Genomic DNA, 20795 nt, shown 5'->3' with positions numbered 1-20795 from the left:
TCCGTTTGCAGTGGGAACTCTTAGGGGATCAAATGATGGAAATCAATGCAATTTCATGGTACAGCCAAATCTTTTGATGCTCATTACACTTTCACTATCACAGCATGCAACTCATGGAGAAAGGAGAAGGGAAAAATGAAACAGCCATCATGGAATTCATCCTCCTGGGGTTCGGGGATCTCCCTGAACTGCAGACCCTTCTCGTCCTCATTTTCCTGGTGATCTACATTGCGACCATGGCTGGGAACATCCTTATCGTTGCGCTAGTTGTGGCTGATCAGCACCTTCACACCCCCATGTACTTCTTTCTGGGAAACTTGTCCTGCTTGGAGACCTGCTACTCCTCCACCGTCCTGCCCAGGCTGCTGGCCAGTCTCCTGACTGGGGACAGAACCATTTCTGTTCCCGGCTGCATCACGCAGTTTCATTTCTTTGGTTCTCTAGTAACAACAGAGTGCTCTCTTCTGGCAGCCATGTCTTATGATCGGTATTTAGCCATATGCAAACCGCTGTACTATGGAACCCTTATGAATGTCCAGCTGTGCCTCCAGCTAGCAGCTGGGTCTTGGATTAGTGGATTTCTAATTTGTACAATATTCACATGTGTTACATCACAGTTAATTTTCTGTGGCCCTAATGAAATTGACCATTTCTTTTGTGATTTCACCTCACTGATTCAACTCTCCTGCAGCGACACCAGCCAGATCACCCCACTTATTTATATATTTTCCTTCCTAGATGCAGTTTGCCCTTTTCTATTAACCCTGGCTTCCTATATTTGTATCATTGCGACCATCCTGGGAATCCCATCCACCACCGGGAGGCAAAAGGCCTTTTCCACCTGCTCCTCTCACCTCATTGTGGTGGCACTTTTCTATGGGACCATAATGATTGTCTACATGCTACCGAAATCTGGTACCTGGAGAGCCCTGAACAAAGTGTTCTCCGTCTGCTACACAGTCCTGACGCCCCTGGCCAATCCGCTCATCTACAGCCTGAGAAACGGAGAGGTCCAGGAGTCCCTGAGAAACACTGTCAGGAGGGCTGTGCCCCTTACAAAGAATCCAGACGAGTTGAATGAAATGAAGATCAGTCAGTCTGGGTCCTATTGTGAAAGAAGGAGGGTCTAAGTGAGCCTGGATACAGAAATGCAGTATACAAGAGATGTTTGTGCACACACACACACACACACACACACACACCCCACACACACATGCAATAAGAGGGAGACAGATAGTTGGAATTTTGCAGAGGAAAGGTGCGGGAGAAGATTTTGACTTTTCATTAAAACAACTGAAACCTGAAAAATTTTGCTTTTTGGCAATTGACATCTGAAAACCTTCATAGAATATCAGGGTTGGAAGGGATTTCAGGAGGTCATCTAGTCCAACCCCCTGCTCAAAGCAGGGCCACTCCCCAATTTTTGGCCCAGAACTCTAAATGGCCCCCTCAAGCATTGAACTCATAATTTTGGGTTTAGCAGACCAATGCTCAAACCACTGAGCTATCCCTCCCCTGCCCCAAAGTTACTTGCTTTGCCCAACATGGGGCTTGAACCCACGACCCTGAGATTAAGAGCCTCATGCTCTACCAACTTAGCTAGCCAGGCTGCTTATAATAGACTGCTCAGATAGAAACTGTCAAAAAAAATGCCACACACTGTTGTGATTGTGTTTAACCCCAGATGTTACAGAGACAAGAGGGGTGAGTTAATACCTTTTAATGGACTGTCTTCTACTGGTGAAAGACACAAGCTTTCAAGCTTATACAGAAGAGCTCTTCTTCCGGTCTGGGGAACATACTCAGAGTGTCACAGGTGGAACAGATTGTTTAGCATAAGTAGTTAGAACATATTGAAAAGGACTGATATCAAGTGATCACTTTATGAAAAAAGTGTTCACATCAGGTGATGGGGTGTTTTTGTCTTTTATCATTTTTCAGTGTCTTCATTTGAGAGCGCAGTGATTGTCTGGTTTCATCCACATAATTATTATTGGGACATTTAGTGAACGGCATGAAGTACACCACATGTTGTGATAGGCTTGTGTAGGATCCATAGATCTTGACAAGTATGTTGTGATGGGTGTTGATCCTTGTAGCAGTGGAGATATGGCTGCTGCTGTTGTTCTGGCCGGGTCTGGCGTCACTTTGAGTTGGTTCTGGCCGGGTCTGGTGGTCGCTTTGAGTCTGTAGGGAGCTGGCTCTGCTGATGAGGTTGGAGAAGTGAGTGGGTTGTTTGAAAGCCAGACGTGGGGATTCAGGAAAGATTTCTTTCAGGTTGTGATGCCCAACGAGTGGGGATTGCAATTTTTTAAATGGCAGGTTTCAGAGTAGCAGCCATGTTAGTCTGTATTAGCAAAAAGAAAAGGAGGACTTGTGGCACCTTAGAGCCTAACGAATTTATTTGAGCATAAGCTTTCGTGAGTAGAGCTCACTTCATCAGATGCATTCAGTGGAAAATACAGTGGGGAGATTTATATACACAGAGAACATGAAACAATGGGTGTTACCATACACATTGTAAGGAGAGTGATCACTTAAGATGAGCTATTACCAGCAGGAGAGTGGGGCGGGGGGACAAAACCTTTTGTAGTGATAATCAAGGTGGGCCATTTCCAGCAGTTGACAAGAACATCTGAGGAACAGTGGGGGGGAGGGGAATAAACATGGAGAAATAGTTTTACTTTGTGCAATGACCCATCCACTCCCACTCTCTATTCAAGCCTAAGTTAATTGTATCCAGTTTGCAAATTAATTCCAATTCAGCAGTCTCTCATTGGAGTCTGTTTCTGAAGTTTTTTTGTTGAAGAATTGTCACTTTTAGGTCTGTAATCGAGTGACCAGAGAGATTGAAGTGTTCTCCGACTGGTTTTTGAATGTTATAATTCTTGACGTCTGATGTGTGTCCATTTATTCTTTTACGTAGAGACTGTCCAGTTTGGCCAATGTACATGGCAGAGGGGCATTGCTGGCACATGATGGCATAGATCACATTGGTGGATGTGCAGGTGAACGAGCCTTTGACAGCGTGGCTGATGTGATTAGGCAGATTCTCACCCTTAGGCCCTGTCTACACTGGAAAGTTTCTTCCCAGTAAAGCAGCTTGCTGCTCTGTAACTCCCAAGGTGTACACACAGCCAAGCCACCTAGTGCGCAGAATCTGCACAGTTGTAGCACTTTAAAAACACCACCCCGACGAGAGGCGTACAGCTTTCAACACCGGGGCTACAGCGCCACGGTGCCAGTGTAGGCACCCTGGTCGACTACAGCGCTGTGATTGGCCTCCGGGAGGTGTCCCACAATGCCTGTGCTCACCTCTCTGGTCATCGGTTTGAACTCTACTGCCCTGCCCTCAGGTGACCAACCATCATCCCCACTCCCTAAATTCCTTTGGAAATTTGAAAGTCCCCTTCCTGTTTGCTCGTTGACGCATGCAGTGGTCTCAGTGCATCTTTTCAGGTGGCCATGACTGCTCCATGGACCAGGCGATCCCCCGCTTGGAGTAATGCCAAGCTGCTGGACCTCATCGGCATTTGGGGAGAGGAGGTTGTGCAGTCCCAGCTGTGCTCCAGCCATAGGAATTATGAGGCCGGAAGAGTTGCATCCGAGAGTGCTAAAGGAACTGGCAGCTGTGATTGCAGAGCCATTGGCCATTATATTTGAAAACTCGTGGCGAACGGGGGAAGTCCCAGATGACTAGAAAAAGGCTAATGTAGTACCAATCTTTAAAAAAGGGAAGAAGGAGGATCCTGGGAACTACAGGCCAGTCAGCCTCACTTCAGTCCCCGGAAAAATCATGGAGCAGGTCCTCAAAGAATCAATCCTGAAGCACTTACATGAGAGGAAAGTGATCAGGAACAGTCAGCATGGATTCACCAAGGGAAGGTCATGCCTGACTAATCTAATCGCCTTTTATGATGAGATTACTGGTTCTGTGGATGAAGGGAAAGCAGTGGATGTATTGTATCTTGACTTTAGCAAAGCTTTTGACACGGTTTCCCACAGTATTCTTGTCAGCAAGTTAAAGAAGTATGGGTTGGATGAATGCACTATAAGGTGGGTAGAAAGTTGGCTAGATTGTCGGGCTCAACAGGTATGATCAATGGCTCCCTGTCTAGTTGGCAGCCGGTGTCAAGTGGAGTGCCCCCAGGGGTCGGTCCTGGGGCCGGTTTTGTTCAATATCTTCATAAATGATCTGGAGGATGGTGTGGATTGCACTCTCAGCAAATTTGCGGGTGATACTAAACGGGGAGGAGTGGTAGATACGCTTGAGGGCAGGGATAGGATACAGAGGGACCTAGACAAATTGGAGGATTGGGCCAAAAGAAATCTGATGAGGTTCAATAAGGATAAGTGCAGGGTCCTGCACTTAGGACGGAAGAATCTAGACTAGGGACCGTATGGCTAAGCAGCAGTTCTGCGGAAAAGGACCTAGGGGTGACAGTGGACGAGAAGCTGGATATGAGTCAACAGTGTGCCCTTGTTGCCAAGAAGGCCAATGGCATTTTGGGATGTGTAAGTAGGGGAATAGCCAGCAGATCGAGGGATGTGATTGTTCCCCTCTATTCAACATTGGTGAGGCCTCATCTGGAGTACTGTGTCCAGTTTTGGGCCCCACACGACAAGAAGGATGTGGAGAAATTAGAGTCCAGCGAAGGGCAACAAAAATGATTAGGGGTCTGGAACACATGAGTTATGAGGAGAGGCTGAGGGAACTGGGATTGTTTAGTCTGCGGAAGAGAAGAATGAGAGGGGATTTGATAGCTGCTTTCAACTACCTGAGAGGTGGTTCCAGAGAGGATGGTTCTAGACTATTCTCAGTGGTGGAAGATGACAGCACAAGGAGTAATGGTCTCAAGTTGCAGTGGGGGAGGTTTAGATTGGATATTAGGAAAAACTTTTTCACTAGGAGGGTGGTGAAACACTGGAATGCGTTGCCTAGGGAGGTGGTGGAATCTCCTTCCTTAGAAGTTTTTAAGGTCAGGCTTGACAAAGCCCTGGCTGGGATGATTTAATTGGGGATGGGTCCTGCTTTTGAGCAGGGGGTTGGACTAGATGACCTCCTGAGGTCCCTTCCAACCCTGATATTCTATGATTCTATATGATTCAATGTCGCACTCCTCTTGCCTTTCTAATTTAAGGAATAACTCCACTGCCACTCGTGACATGTTGGTCAGAGTGAGCAGCATTCCGGTCAACAGTTTTGGATCCATTCCTGCCACCCGAAGGGGCAGGGCATGCAGTACACAAACTGTTGAAAGATGGCGCCAAAAGTGGACAGAAGCACAGGGATTGCTGGGATGTGAAGCAATGCATCACGGGGCATTGGGACTAGACCCAGGATGCCTTACAACCCCTTCCGCCTTCCCACAAGTCTTAGCAGCAGAAGAGAAAGAGGTGCTCTGTGGGGTGGCTGCCCAGAGTGCACTACTCCGAATACCGCTGCAAATGCCACAAGTGAACATGCTATTGTGCAGGCAGCTGACAGTGTGAACACACAACAGCGGTTTCCCTTCTGCACTCTCTGAGCGGCGCTGTAGCTACCGGTGCTGTAACTTTGCCAGTGTAGACGTGCCCTAAGAGATGATACAAACAGGCTGCAGATTCTTCAGGGGAAATCTGCACTTGCTTACAGCATGGAATGCCCGGGTGTTCCATTCACAGGCTAAAAATCCCTTTAGCCTGGGTCCAGCACTTCCCTCAGTTCAGTCTTTGTTCCTGAGGTGTTTCCAGGTGTGTTGTTGTAGGGAGAGCGAGTCCCAGCGTGATGTCATTTCCCCCTTTTATATCTTCTTCCCACTTGCTGGAAAGCTCTTTTGCTGTGATCTGAGTCAAACAGTTCCCATTGTGTAGTGCTATCTCTGAAAGCTTTCTATTGTACATGGTTCCTGGGGTAATCTTTGTGCTTGTGTGCATTTCCTCAGTAAGCGATTAGCATTGTTTGTCCTTTGTACTGTTGTACCTGAAATGCTGCTTGTGGGTGCTTTCAATCTCACAATGTTTCAGTAACACATACATAGCCAAACTTCGTAACTTCACGTACAATGATAGCACATACAATCCAATGAGATATTACTATCTAGCAGATCAAGACTTTTCGAACGATACCTCACAAGGCCTACTTTGTACAAAACATATCCTGGGGAATATTGGGGTGCCAGGGTGTCACATCCTGCATGCCCCAAACCCCTTCCCCCACCACTACTCACCATCCCCCAGCCCGATTCCTCAATAAACCTACTTCTTAAAACCTAGTACACCTCCATCCCACACCATCCTCAAACCACTTCCTCCCCCCAAACCTCCCTCTGTCTTGAGCTACCTCTCCAGCCTTTCCTGGGGGGCAGATTCCAATGCACCTTCCCAGCCCAGTGCTGAGATGTTTCATGTCTCCTGCTGAGCATCTCCTCCGTGGCTTTCCGTGGGAGCAGAGAGGTATCAGCATTTTGTGGGTGGTACTGAGCTCCCCCAGGAAAGGGATGTACTTTAGAAATGCACGGAATGGAGACTGGAATCCTTACAGGTCAGGAAGCAGCGCTCCCTGTGACTGTGTCACAACCTTTGCCCAATACTCAGAGTGTCACAGCTAAGTACAAGGTGCAACAGATTGTTTAGCATAAGTAGTTAGTACACATTGAAAGGGACTGATATCAAGTGATCACTTTATTCATAAAGTGTTCACAGCAGGTGAGGGGGTGTTTTTGTCTTTTATCCTTTTTCAGTGAGTTCATTCGAGAGCATGGTGCCCAACTCCCAATGGGGTCCAAACCCCAAATAAATCTGTTTTACCCTATATAAAGCTTATAGAGGGTAAACTCATAAATTGTTCGCCCTCTATAATGCTGATAGAGAGATATGCACAGCTGTTCCCCCTCCCAGGTATTAATACATACTCTGTGTTAATTAATAAGTAAAAAGTCATTTTATTAAATACATAAAGTAGGATTTAAGTGGTTCCAAGTAGTAACAAGCAGAACAAAGTGAATTACCAAGCAAAATAAAATAAGCCAGTCTAAGTCTAGTACAGTAATAAAAACTGAATACAGAGAAAATCTTACCCTTAGAGATGTTTTAATAAGTTTTTTTCCCCCACAGACTGGAGCTGGACACCTTCCTACTCTGGGCACAATCCTTTCCCCTGGTCCAGCCCTTGTTCCATCTTAGGTGGTAGCTAGGGAATTCCTCATGATGGCTGCTTTTTTTGTTCTGTTCCACCTACTTATATATCTTTTGCATAAGGCGGGAATTTTTTGTCCCTCTCTGGGTTCCCACCCCCTCCTTCTCAGTGCAAAAGCACCAGGTTAAGATGGATTCCTGTTCAGGTGACATGATCACATGTCACTGTAAGACTTCATTACCCACTTGCCAGCACACAGGTGTACAGGAAGACTTACAATTAAAACGGAGCCATCCACAGTCAATTGTCCTGGTTAATGGGAGCCATTAAGATTTTAAACCACCATTAATGGCCCACACTTTGCATTTGAGGAGGGATATCTCAGTGGTTTGAGCATTGGCCTGCTAAATCCAGGGTTGTGGGTTCAATCCTATTTAGGGATCTGGGGCAAAAACTGGGGATTTGTCCTGCTTTGAGCAGGGGGTTGGACTAGATGACCTCCTGAGGTCCCTTCCAACCCTGAGATTCTATGAATAGGCCCTCAGAGTTATATTTTATATTTCTAGTTTCAGATACAAGAGTGATACATTTATACAAATAGGATGACCACACTCAGAAGATTGTAAGCTTTGTAATGATACCTTACAAAAGACCTTTTGCGTGAAGCATATTTTACAGTATACATCATAAACACACACATAATGACATATTCACATTATATGATTTTATAAAAATATGCTAATGAAAGTGCAACATTACAGGCAGGGACTGAACAGAGACACTAGCTTTATGGCTTATTACCACAAACTATAGCCAATGAACAATCCCCACCAGCTGCCTTTCCCTCCCCCGTCCCCCATCTCCCCCATGGCCGGAAGGGTAGTAACAGGCCACTTCACTTTGGAATAGCCTTCCAAGGGAAGCAGTGGGGGCAAAAGACCTATCTGGCTTTAAGATTAAACTCAATAAGTTTATGGAGGAGATGGTGCACGGAGCACCCCCGGCACCCACCACGGGGGACACGAGGGAGATTCCTGGACCTGAGAGGGGCCCTAGGAGCACATGCGGTGACAGTAGTGGGGGTGAGTGTCCTGCTGGGGAGGTCGGGAAAGGGGGGCTCCTCTCCCAGAGCTCGCTGCTGCCGGCGGGGAAAGGGCTTGGGGGAGTCCTCCTCTCTGGCCCCTGTCCCGGAGCAGCCTGCCTGCACCCCAAATTCATCCCCAGCCCTAACCCACCCCAGAACCCACCCCACCCCACCCCTGCCCCACCCCCAGCCAGAGCTTTCACCCCCCACCGCACCCTCAACCCTCTACCCTAGCCCTGAGGCCCTCCAACACCCCAAACACCTTATCCCCAATTCCAGCCAGAGCCCTCATCCCCCTGCATTCCAACCCCCTGCCTTAGCCCTGAGCCTCTCCAACACCTCAAACACCTCATCCCCCTGCACTCCAACCCTCTGCCTTAGCCCTGAGCCTCTCCCACACCCCAAACCCCACATCTGCAGCCACACCCCTCACCTCTGCACCCCCTCCCATCCCCAGACTCCCTCCCAGAGCCTGCACCCCAATCCCATGCCCCAGCTTAGGGCCTGCACTCTAGACCTCCCACACCCAAACTCCCTCCCAGACCCTTGGACAGGTTGGGGGTGGAGTTTGTTGGGGCAGAGTTTGGGCTTTGGTGGGTTCTGGGCACCACCAACATTTCTACAAACCTGCCCCCCTGGTGACAAGGTTCCCTTCCCCCCCCCCCCGCCCGCCTGTGCAGTGTGTATTTGTTGCCTGTACAAACTTTTCCAGCAGCTGCACAAAGTTGTTGTAATTGTGTCACACAGCAAACCCCACGCTGCTACCATAACCCCCTGATTGGCCCACCCAGCCAATCGCCACCTCCCCAGCGCTACATGTGACCTTTGTTGACTTACGTCAATCATAGCACTCTTCCACCACTGCGCTCCAGCTTGGTTGGCTCTCTTTGCGCCCGCCCCGTAAGTGCCATCACGTCACTGGTCAAGGGGATGTCCGGGGGGGTGTCATAACCATACAACTAAGGGTAGCCTAGAATTCTTCGTTACCTGTAAGGGGTTAAGAAGCTCAAATAACCTGGTTGGCACCTGACCAAAGGGACCAATGGGGAAAGAAGATACTTTCAAATCTTTGGCGGGGGGAAGGCTTTGTGGTGTGTTCTCTGGGGAAAGCAGAGAAGCATCAGGTCAAAAAAAAACTCCTCCTCCTATAAATCATCCTGTACAAGTCTCTGATATGACAAAAAGAGTAAGTAAATAAGGCAAGGTGTGTTAGATTACCTTTTGTTTTCAACTTGTGAATTTTCCCTTTGCTAGAGGGAGGTTTATCCTGGTTTTTTGTAACTTTAAAGTTTTGCCTCAAGGGGAATCCTCTGTGTTTTGAATCTGATTACCCTGTAAGGTATTTACCATCCTGCTTTTACAGAGGTGATTCTTGGTTACCTTTTCTTTAAATAAAATCCTTCTTTTAAGAACCTGACTGATTTTTCCATTGTTCCAAGACCCAGGAGTTTGGGTCTTTGATAATTTTGTAACCAATTGGTTAGGATATTATTCTCAAGCCTCCCCAGGAAAGGGGGAGTAAGGGCTTGGGGGGATTGTAGGGGGAAGAGGACTCCAAGTGGTCCTTTTCTCTGATTCTTTGTTAAAATCACTTGGTGGTGGCAGCGTTACTTAAACCCAAGATAAAAGGGCGAATTTGGGGAGTTTTTAACCTAAACTCATAGAATAAGCTTAGGGGGTCTTTCATGCGGGTCCCCACATCTGTACCCTAGAGTTCAGAGTGGGGAGGGAACACTGACTGGGTGGGATTTGGTGGGGACTCTGTTCTGAGCAGCGGTGTGGTAAGGGGACTGGGCCGGGGGGGTTGGGTATGGCCCAGAGGGTCTCGGGGGCAGACAGGGGATGGAGAATGGGGGCATTGGATAGGCCGTGGGAGTCTCAGGGGGTCTGTCAATCATAGAATCATAGAATATCAGGGTTGGAAGGGACCTTAGGAGGGCAAGGGGCTGGGGCCAGACGAGATGATCAGGACGGTTCCTTCTGGTCTGAAAGTGTCTGAGTTTATCCCCCTGGCCCCATTTCCTTCTGAGACCCCCAACCCTCCTCAGCTCCCCCAGCCCCTTTCCGACCACCCCGGGGCACCCTGTGGCTGCCCTCCTGTCCCCTCAGCCCCTCTCCACTCCCTTGGGACAACCTGCGGCTGGCCCCTTTTCCCCCAGCCTGTGTCGGAGCCCCCGGGATGCCCTGCGGCTGCCCCCAGGGCTCTCAGCTCCTCTCTGACCGCCCCACCCTGCCCCGGGACACCCTGCAGCTGCCTTGCGTGGGTGCCCATCCAGGCGTGGGTGCCCTGGCGTGGGTGCCCATCCAGGCAGGGGCTGCAGTAAATGTTTCATAGCGGTGCCAAGATCTCAGTGCCCCCCAAGTTGGCCTGCAGCTTCTGGATGAGCTGCAGGGACTCAGCCATGGTCTGCTGGGTGTATCTGCCTGAGGGGGGTGCCGAGGGGTCAGGGGGCGGGACAGCTGGAGCCGGGAACACCCCGACCCCAGCCAGCCCTGCCCCCAACCCATACCGCCCCCCCTACCCTGCCCTCCTGACTCACGGGTAGAAGGACTCGAAGAGAGACCCAAAACCATAGACGTTGAAATAACAGTCCAGGGGCAAACTCTTTAAAAGCAGGACCAGGGTCTCCTGGGGTTGGACAGATGGACGGAGTCACCCCCAAGGGCCCAGCCAGCAGGGCTGGTGCAAGGATGTTTCACGCCCTAAGTGAAACTTCCACCTTGCTCCCCCCTGCTCCGCCCTGAGGCATCCCTCCTGTGGCAGCTCCCCGCCCCTCAGCCTGGGGACATGGAAAGATGGCTTGTCTCTAGTAGCTGAATGTGTATATTTGGTCACAGGAAAGAATAGTAATCCCACCAGTAGCTATCTGAGCAGAGAGGCAGTATACAATATGTCTGCTGCTATAACAATCCATTTTTGTGGAAAATAATATTTTAAGGAAATTTTGTTTATGATCATGAAATAGCACAACCTTGGTAAACAAGTGACAAAAGGGGGAATATCCATTTGGCATATTTTAAAAAGAATTCTTGCATTTAAAGACTCTAAAATATATGTGTGCAGATAAAATTGAAAATATGCACACAATGCACTTAGAAAAGAGATGCTACATGACAAATGTTTTGTATTACTTTGATTCATATGTAAGCAGAGTCAGAATGAGCTCCACCCTGACATCTAGTGGTGAGTTGTGACAAGTTGTGGAAAAGAACTTTGGGGGCTGATCTCATTTGCATAGGCACACCCACCCCGCCTAGCATGAGCCCATAGCTGCCCAAATGGTCACTTTGGCTGCTGTGGGATCCCCAGTGTCTCTGTTATTGGGGCAGGAAGAATACATTGTTATCCTGATTATGTGAGTCAAGGACAGTGGAACTGTACTTGGCCTTTTGTTATGATGGAGGGACTTGCCATCAACTAAGTAGCACTCGCTAGGCAAGAGACATGGGTTCCAAAACTCAGTGAATTGAGAGAGGCTGGGGACAGGTGTTAGTACCTGGTGGTGTAGGCATTTTGTGAGGGCCTGAAACAGCAATTGTACCCCCTTCTCTCTCTACTGTAGAATATCAGAGCTAATTTTGGCCTATTAAGAGTCCAGCTATAGGTGCTGAGCTGAATTTGCTTTGGGCTTATGGTGTACAAGCACTGAGGCTCCCACTACTACAAGCTGATATCACTAAAGAGCTAAAATTACTGAGCACTGTGTTAAGTAGTGGGGAGCCTGAAGATATATTGCTTGGAGCGGAGCAGAAAGGAGCGAAGCAGAGCAGTTCGTGGGACGGCTGGAGCAGCCCAGGGACTGGCTGGTGGAGCAGTTCACAGGATGGCAGGAGCTGCTTGTGGGATGGCAAGCAGAGCTGTTCGTGGGACAGCTGGTGGAGTGGGGCGGGGCGGAGCGGAGAGGATCGGAGTGAAGCCCTATGGAGCAGCGGGGCAGTCCACTTCGGATCATGTAAGGTGCCCCTTACCTCTTGCACACACGCACACACACACGTTTACTTTCACCCAGACTGGGGAGTAACACTCTGCAAATGAACTTTTGAACTCTGGGGCTGGGCTTTTGGGTTGTTGGACTTTGGGGACTTTGGGTGATCTTTGGGTTGCTGGACTCAAGAGATGTTTGGCTTGTTGGACTCAAGAACCAGAGGGAAAGGACATGGCCCAATCTGCTGGGGTGGGTCTTTGCTCATGGTTTGGTTGATGAACCCTAGTTGTGGTGTTTTCCCAATTTAACGCTGATGTCGTTTACCTCATGTTATTAAAGATTTTCTGCTACACCGAGACTCTGTGCTTGCGAGAGGGGAAGTATTGCCTCTTTGATGCATCCAGGGGTGTGTGTGTAAGATTTTCCCAGGTAACTGGGTGGGGGCTCAAGCCAATTTTTCATTTGTTTTGTTGAGAGGGAACCCCTGTGTACTGAACCCGGCCCTTGCTGCTATCAACTCGGCCTGGTAGAAGGGTTACACATATATTTTATTTTATTTTTTCACTGGGCTTGTTGAGTTCCCTAACTTTGAACATTTACAGGGAAAGCAATTTAATTTTAAAGGGCAGTCTGTCTCACATGCAATTAGTGGATTTAGTCGAGGCTTCTTTACTTCTGGTTTTTGAGCAACAGACTCCACTTTGTCATTTTCTTATTTTTAAAAAAATCATTACAGTTCTTCCTTGTTAAAGTGAATTAAACAAGGACATTTTACCTCCTTTACTGATGTCAATTCATCACACGTTTATCTGCACAGAGAAGATTTGGCTATAAAAATATAGTACTTACCTTTGTGCATCATGTCACATCTTAGGATGGGCTAAAATAACAGTGGCGAGCAGGATATTGCCACAGTGAAAACATCTTGCATTTCAAACATTTGGAATCTATTAACCTTACAATCTCCTTTCCTTGAGAAGGTGTCATGTCAGTTTCCCTAACCTCAGAATTGTGTTACAAGAGTTGAACTCATGGCTGGTTAGCAGAGTGCTGTAAATACTACTTCATACTGCTGGAATTTGTCAGTGTAATTGTTGTAACTTCATATGTCTGCTGTTTGGTGGTTTTTGGTTTTTTTTAATATACCGAGTGCTGATTGATTGTGCTTATGCTAGAAAAGTAATTTTACCCTAGTTATGCACAGGGATAGTTTTATTTATTTTTTTTAAAAAATACATATATGCCATTGGAAAGTGTTCAACATCAATATGTGAGCATAAGACTGTTAAAGTATCTTTAAAAAATCCACATTGGAACTGTCATAGGGTAGGTAGAAATAAAACTGCCCGATCCAAATCATGCACATTATCGACCTATTCCAAGTCAGAATAAAACAGTGCTGGTTTTGGAAGGCATGTGCTGTAGTGGTCAGAGTTGTAGTGAGAGAGTTAAGAAAACTTGGTTTTAATCTCCACTTTTTTCAACTTAAGCGATTTGACTGTGGTCACATCATGTAACCACCATTCAGTGTTTGTCTACCTGGTTGTAGACTAGCTAGGATACCTAACCTCTAGGAGTGTTATGAGGTTGATTTAAGGACTAGTTGGTGTCTGACTTTGATACCCTTGGTATGAAAGGATGTAATGACAAAGACTATTATATTACAGTACTTTTCTAAATAAATCTACAAAGGAGTATATCCAGGAATTGGACAGCTGAGACACCATCTCGACTTTAATCTAAATTTGTCAAAGCAGTCACATCATGTGCATCAATGTGTAGTTCATAGAAGATCAGGGTTGGAAGGGACCTCAGGAGGTCATCTAGTCCGACCCCCTGCTCAAAGCAGGACCAATCCCCAATTAAATCATCCCAGACAGGGCTTTGTCAAGCCTGACCTTAAAAATATCTAAGGAAGGAGATTCCACCTCCTCCCTAGGTAACGCATTCCAGTGTTTCACCACCCTCCTAGTGGATATTAGGAAAATCTTTTTCAACCTAAACCTCCCCCACTGCAACTTGAGACCATTACTCCTTGTTCTGTCATCAGCTACCACTGAGAACAGTCTAGATCCATCCTCTTTGGAATCCCCTTTCAGGTAGTTGAAAGCAGCTATCAAATCCCCCCTCATTCTTCTCTTCCGTAGACTAAACAATCCCAGCTCCCTCAGCCTTTCCTCATAAGTCATGTGTTCCAGACCCCTAATCATTTTTGTTGCCCTTCGCTGGACTCTCTCCAATTTATCCACATCCTTCTTGTAGTGTGGGGCCCAAAACTGGACACAGTACTCCAGATGAGGCCTCACCAATGTCGAATAGAGGGGAACGATCACGTCCCTCGATCTGCTCGCTATGCCCCTACTTATACATCCCAAAATGCCATTGGCCTTCTTGGCAACAAGGACACACTGCTGACTCATATCCAGCTTCTCGTCCACTGTCACCCCTAGGTCCTTTTCCACAGAACTGCTGCCTAGCCATTCGGTCCCTAGTCTGTAGCGGTGCATTGGATTCTTCCATCCTAAGTGCAGGACCCTGCACTTATCCTTATTGAACCTCATCAGATTTCTTTTGGCCCAATCCTCCAATTTGTCTAGGTCCCTCTGTATCCTATCCCTGCCCTCCAGCGTATCTACCACTCCTCCTAGTTTAGTATCATCCGCAAATTTGCTGAGAGTGCAATCCACACCATCCTCCAGATCATTTATGAAGATATTGAACAAAACCGGCCCTAGGACTGACCCCTGGGGCACTCCACTTGACACTGGCTGCCAACTAGACATGGAGTCATTGATCGCTACCCATTGAAGTACCCATTGTACTTCTTTAACTTGCTGACAAGAATACTGTGGGAGACCGTGTCAAAAGCTTTGTTAAAGTCAAGAAACAATACATCCACTGCTTTCCCTTCATCCACAGAACCAGTAATCTCATCATAGAAGGCGATTAGATTAGTCAGGTATTACCTTCCCTTGGTGAATCCATGCTGACTGTTCCTGATCACTTTCCTCTCATGTAAGTGCTTCAGGATTGAGTCTTTGAGGACCTGCTCCATGATTTTTCCGGGGACTGAGGTGAGGCTGACTGGCCTGTAGTTCCCAGGATCCTCCTTCTTCCCTTTTTTAAAGATTGGCACTACATTAACCTTTTTCCAGTCATCTGGGACTTCCCCCATTCGCCACGAGTTTTCAAAGATAATGGCCAATGGCTCTGCAATCACAGCCGCCAATTCCCTTAGCATTCTCGGATGCAACTCATCCGGCCCCATGGACTTATGCACGTCCAGCTTTTCTAAATAGTCCTTAACCTGTTCTTTCACCACTGAGGGCTGCTTACTTCCTCCCCATACTGTGCTGCCCAGTGCAGCAGTCTGGGAGCTGACCTTGTTAGTGAAGACAGAGGCAAAAAAAGTATTGAGTACATTAGCTTTTTCCACATCCTCTGTCACTAGGTTGCCTCCCTCATTCAATAAGGGGCCCACACTTTCCTTGGCTTTCTTCTTGTTGCCAACATACCTGAAGAAACCCTTCTTGTTACTCTTGACATCTCTTGCTAGCTGCAGCTCCAGGTGCGATTTGGCCCTCCTGATTTCATTCCTACATGCCTGAGCAATATTTTTATACTCTTCCCTGGTCATATGTCCACCTTCCACTTCTTGTAAGCTTCTTTTTTATGTTTAAGATCCGCTAGGATTTCACCGTTAAGCCAAGCTGGTCGCCTGCCATATTTACTATTCTTTCGACTCATCGGGATGGTTCGTCCCTGTAACCTCAACAGGGATTCCTTGAAATACAGCCAGAGGCAGGGGTGTGGCTAGGGGTTGGGGCAGTCGGGTCAGTGGGATTGGATAGTTGGTGGAGTCCTGGGGGGTGATTAGGGGGTGGGGGGGTCTCTGGAGGGGGCAGTCAGGGGACAAGGAGCAGGGGGGTTGGAGGGGTCAGGGGTTCTGGGGTGGGCCTATCAGGGTGGGGTGTGGAGAGGGGTCAGGGCAGGCAGGGAGCGGGGGAGTTGGAGGGGTTGGGAATTCTGGGGGTCCTGTCAGGGGGCGGGGAGTGGTTGGATAGGTGTGGGAGTCCCGGGGGCGAGGGTGTGGATAAGGGTCAGGGCAGTCAGGGGACAGGTAGGGGGTAGAGTCCTAGGGAGGCAGTTACAGTGTGGGGGTTGGGAGTTCTTAGGGGGGCAGTCGGGGGCAGGAAGTGGGAGGGAGTGGATGGGGGGAGGGCGGGGGCGGAGCTAGGGCAGAGCTCCCTGGGTGCACACCCTAATGAAATGTGCTGCGCACACCTATGAGTGCCATCACACGCCGCCTTTCACTGCCACGTGGCTGGCTGTGGCCATCCTCCTCCACTCGGCCCTTTGGAAATCTCAACCGCGTTGCCCTTCACTGCTAGGCCTGGCGATTAGCTCTCACCCCATTGGGTGTCCTCTTCTGTCAGCTGGCTCGGGATGCCCCCTCTTTGTGACTCAGCCTTCCAGCCAGGTCGCTCTATGGCCCCTGCCTCCAGCAGGGTCACGATGTCCCAGCAGACAAGTCGTCCACCTGCCTTCTCAGGCAGCCTTCTATCCCAGCGCCAGCTCCTGGGCCACTCTGCCAGCGAGTGCGGAGCGGAGCAGCGGCATGCTCAGGGAGGAGGCGGAGCAGAGGTGAGCTGGGCCGGCGGGAGCTGCCGCAGGGCTCCGAGGGAGGGGGCGGGCAGGTGAAGGTATCCAAAGCTACTGGACATCGTAGAAGTTAGGAAACCAGAAGTAAATTGGGCTGGAGCCAATGGAGGCCAAGTTTGTACATTGGCTTCAGGAAATGACATTGGTGAGGCCTCATCTGGAGTACTGTGTCCAGTTTTGGGCCCCACACTACAGGAAGGATGTGGATAGATTGGAGAGAGTCCAGCGAAGGGCAACAAAAATGATTAGGGGTCTGGAACACATGAGTTATGAGGAGAGGCTGAGGGAGCTGGGATTGTTTAGCCTGCAGAAGAGAAGAATGAGGGGGGATTTGATAGCTGCTTTCAACTACCTGAGAGGTGGTTCCAAAGAGGATGGATCTAGACTGTTCTCAATGGTAGCAGATGACAGAACGAGGAGTAATGGTCTCAAGTTGCAGTGGGAGAGGTTTAGATTGGATATTAGGAAAAACTTTTTCACTAAGAGGGTGGTGAATCACTGGAATGCGTTACCTAGGGAGGTGGTAGAATCTCCTTCCTTAGAGGTTTTTAAGGTCAGGCTTGACAAAGCCCTGGCTGGGATGATTTAACTGGGAATTGGTCCTGCTTTGAGCAGGGGGTTGGACTAGATGACCTTCTGGGGTCCCTTCCAACCCTGATATTCTATGATTCTATGATTCTATGAAATGTTGAAAGAGATCATGGAATATGGTAGAGGGAGGGAGGTGTTATCGAGATCAGCCAAAGAACCCAGGCATATTGGGATAGATAGATTTTATCCATCCCTAAAACATAACTGAGGATTTCATTGGCAGCAGAGGGTATTATGCAGGCCCTCCACACTAGGGTAAGTTTTACCAATAGACTACATACTATTAGTACTCCCATTCTGCACAACTGTACTTTATCTTATCACATTGTACACAAGCTACAGTCCATATTGAACACAAGTGATCCAAAAAAATGAAAAAAATTGCCCTTGCGAGCTTATGATGCTTTATTATAGCTTCCCAGAATGTTACCCGACAGAGTATTTCTGACATCCTTTATTCATCAGTTAGGTATTTCTACTGCTCTTATCACTATAGCATTTAAACCACCACTAAGGTGCTAGACAAATCCCCTTTGACTCTACAGTTCCAGGCCATTATGGTTCGTTTCTATATTTCTCAAGTTTTTACTATGTTGTGGAATCTTTTCATGATATATTGTACATCAAGGAGCCTTTGGATAATGGGGTGTTGAAGTGTCTCTTCCTGGAAGTGCCATGTAGATCATTATAAATCTTGAGGATTCAGAGTCCACTTCTTACAAGATTTGGGCAAGGGGGATAAAATTATGTCCCTCATTCTTGGTACATTGCAAGTAACTATGTGACCTGCTGCTTACAAACCGGGAAGAATTAGTAGCAGAAGCTAAAGTGGATGGGAACCTGGGAGGCAGTGACCCTGGACTTCAGAAAAGCAGACTTTGACTCCCTCAGGAAACTGATGGGCAGGATCCCCTGGGAGAATAACATGAGGGGGAAAGGAGTCCAGGAGAGCTGGCTGTATTTTAAAGAATCCTTAGTGAGGTTACAGGGACAAACCATCCCGATGTGTAGAAAGAATAGTAAATATGGCAGCTTGGCTTAACAGTGAAATCCTTGCTGATCTTAAACACAAAAAAGAAGCTTACAAGAAGTGGAAGATTGGACAAATGACCAGGGAAGAGTATAAAGATATTGCTCGGGCATGCAGGAGTGAAATCAGGATGGCCAAATCACACCTGATCAAACCGTCCTGATCATCTCGTCTGGCCCCAGCCCCTTGCCCTCACCCCACCCCACCCCCATGACAGCTGTAGTCCCTTGCCCCTCTCCCCCCTGTGGCAGCCCCTTGCTCCCCTGCCCCCCATGGCAGCCCCTTGCCCCTGTCCCTCCCAAGACAGCTCTTTGCCCTCCCCTCACCCCCCCATGGCAGCCTCAGTCCTGCCCCCCCTTGGCAGCCCCAGCTCTTCATGCCCCCTCCGTGGCAGCCCCAGCCGCCATGACAGCCCCCCGAGACAGGCCCAACCCATCATGTTCCACCCTCAAGCCAGCCCCCATACTCCCCCTACGGACCTAAGCTATGGGGGGGTCTCATGGGGCTGGGGGTCTTTGGGAGGGGGGTCAGTGGGGCAGGCTCTTGGGGGGCTGTCCCCATTCCCAGGGGGAGGGGGTGTCTCCAGGGGGATTTGGGGTCCCTGGCTCTGACAGCGTCTTTCGCCTGCCAGCTGTTTGTTTTCACGGACGGGGAGGTGGGGAACACCGAGGACGTCATCACCAAGGTGTAGCGCCACTGGGAGGCCCACAGGTAATGGAGCACCTGCCCCCCCAGCGCTCTTCCAACCCTGCCCCCACTGGCCCCCCAACTGTTCCCCCAAGCAAACCCCAACCCTGCCCCCCCAGCCCCGTCCTCCAGCCCTACTGGCCCCTCATCAACTGCTCTGACCCCCCTGGACTCTGCCACCCTGCAGGTGCTTCTCCTTTGGCATCAGGGCTGGGGCCTCCACGGCTCTGATCAAAGGCATTGCCCGGGCAGCAGGGAGCAGCGCTGAATTAATCACAGGCCAGGACCGCATGCAGCCCCAGGTGAGAACCCAGAAGTCCAGGCTCCCCCCTCCCCCTCCTGCTCTAACCCTCCAGACCCCACTCCCCTTCCAAAGCCAGGAGAGAACCCAGGAGTCCTGGCTCCCAGCCCCCTGGCTCTAACCCCTAGACTCCACTCCCCTCCCAGTGATGGGAGAGAACCCAGGAGTCTGGGCTCCTCCGCGACCCTGCTCTAACCCACCAGCCCCCACTCCTCTCCAAGACCAGGGATCGGACCCAAGCCTCCTGGCCCCAGTGTGACAGTCTCTGCCGCAGGCCCTGCAGCCGGCCATGACCAGGATCTTGCTGAGCTGGGATCTGCCCCCCCGGGATGGAGGCGGCGTTGCTGGGCCGGGGCCCTGACGTGATCTTCCCTGGGCAGCGGTGCCTCATCTACGTCTAGCTCCGCAGGCAGCCCCAGGTGAGAGAGTGAGGCCCCGGCCCCCCTCCGAGGGCGCCCCCAGGACTCGGGGTCAGTGACTGATTCTGGAACCTCCCACCCCCTCCTGTGTGGTAACTCTGATCTGTAATGATGGCCTTTGGGCTGGGGGTCTCTGTGCTACCCCAACTGAGTTGATCTCAGTCAGGATCGTTAACTCCGGACCCTACTGGTGGCCAGTAGGCTGACTAGGCAGCCCCCCCAGCTGCTGTTAGTTGGGCATATTTACCCCCTTGGTTTTGTAACCTGGGTCTGGGGGGTCCCCAGGCATCTTCTCCCCCCTCGCACTCCACCTCTGACTCCCTTTCTCTGCCTGCAGCCCCCAGACACTGCCGTGGGGGGCGTCACCCTGCAGTACCGCGTCCAGGACCAGACCTACAAGGGAGACGCTGCGGTTCCCCCTACAGCCACAAGATGGAGACAGGTGACAGCAACACTCCCATGGCCCCCATCACCCCCAGGTAGCTGGTTCCTGCTCCCCACATCCCCACCCCCAACAGGACAGGAACAGGAGGGGACCTACCTCAGCTCACAGAGGGAAGCAGGAGTCCTGGTTCCCAGTCCCCCTGCTGTAACCACTAGATCCCACTCCCCTCCAGAGCCAGGATAGAACCCAGGAGTCCTGGCTCCCTCCCCCCCACTCCAATACACTATCCCACTAACCCCTGCTCCCCTCCCTGCGTGGCTGAAACCCAGGTGTCTGGGGCTCACCCCATGACTGTCTGTCCCCAGTACAGGCTGCCCGTTCACCGGCTGGCATCCAAGTCGCTGCTGCTGGAGCTGGAGGGGGCCGTGGGGGCCGGGTCGGAGGGGGACCGGCGCCGGGCGCTGGAGACCGGCCTGAGCTCGGGGGTCGTCTGCTCCCTCACAGCCTACATGGGGATGGACACGGAGTGGGGGCAGCCGGTGCAGTGGCCGCTGGTGAGACGGGACATCCCGCTGGCAGGTAACCCCAGAGGG

The 20795-nt window shown here is 49.9% G+C and overlaps 1 protein-coding gene, 1 non-coding gene and 1 pseudogene across 2 annotated transcripts; 1 reads left to right on the top strand and 2 right to left on the bottom strand.

The window, feature by feature from the left end:
- The first annotated feature begins 31 nt into the window (after nt 1-31).
- LOC140897185 (olfactory receptor 10C1-like) lies at nt 32-1130 on the top strand. Its single transcript, XM_073309582.1, has one exon. The coding sequence runs from the start codon at nt 105-107 to the stop codon at nt 1128-1130; it is 1026 nt and encodes a 341-aa protein (XP_073165683.1). The 5' UTR covers nt 32-104.
- A 406-nt stretch (nt 1131-1536) lies between these two features.
- TRNAK-CUU (transfer RNA lysine (anticodon CUU)) lies at nt 1537-1609 on the bottom strand. Its single transcript has one exon. It is a non-coding gene; the product is annotated as a tRNA-Lys (tRNA).
- A 3585-nt stretch (nt 1610-5194) lies between these two features.
- LOC140897183 (von Willebrand factor A domain-containing protein 5A-like) overlaps nt 5195-20795 on the bottom strand; it is a 30676-nt pseudogene continuing 15075 nt past the window's right edge.

The sequence above is a fragment of the Lepidochelys kempii genome, chromosome 13 (assembly GCF_965140265.1).
Source record: "Lepidochelys kempii isolate rLepKem1 chromosome 13, rLepKem1.hap2, whole genome shotgun sequence".
In the NCBI taxonomy this organism is placed as follows: domain Eukaryota; kingdom Metazoa; phylum Chordata; order Testudines; family Cheloniidae; genus Lepidochelys; species Lepidochelys kempii.
This window is presented reverse-complemented; position numbering and strand designations above follow the sequence as displayed.

Excerpts from the sequence above, each read along its gene's own strand:
- LOC140897185 (XM_073309582.1), top strand. The coding sequence starts at position 105 with ATGCAACTCATGGAGAAAGGAGAAGGGAAAAATGAAACAGCCATCATG.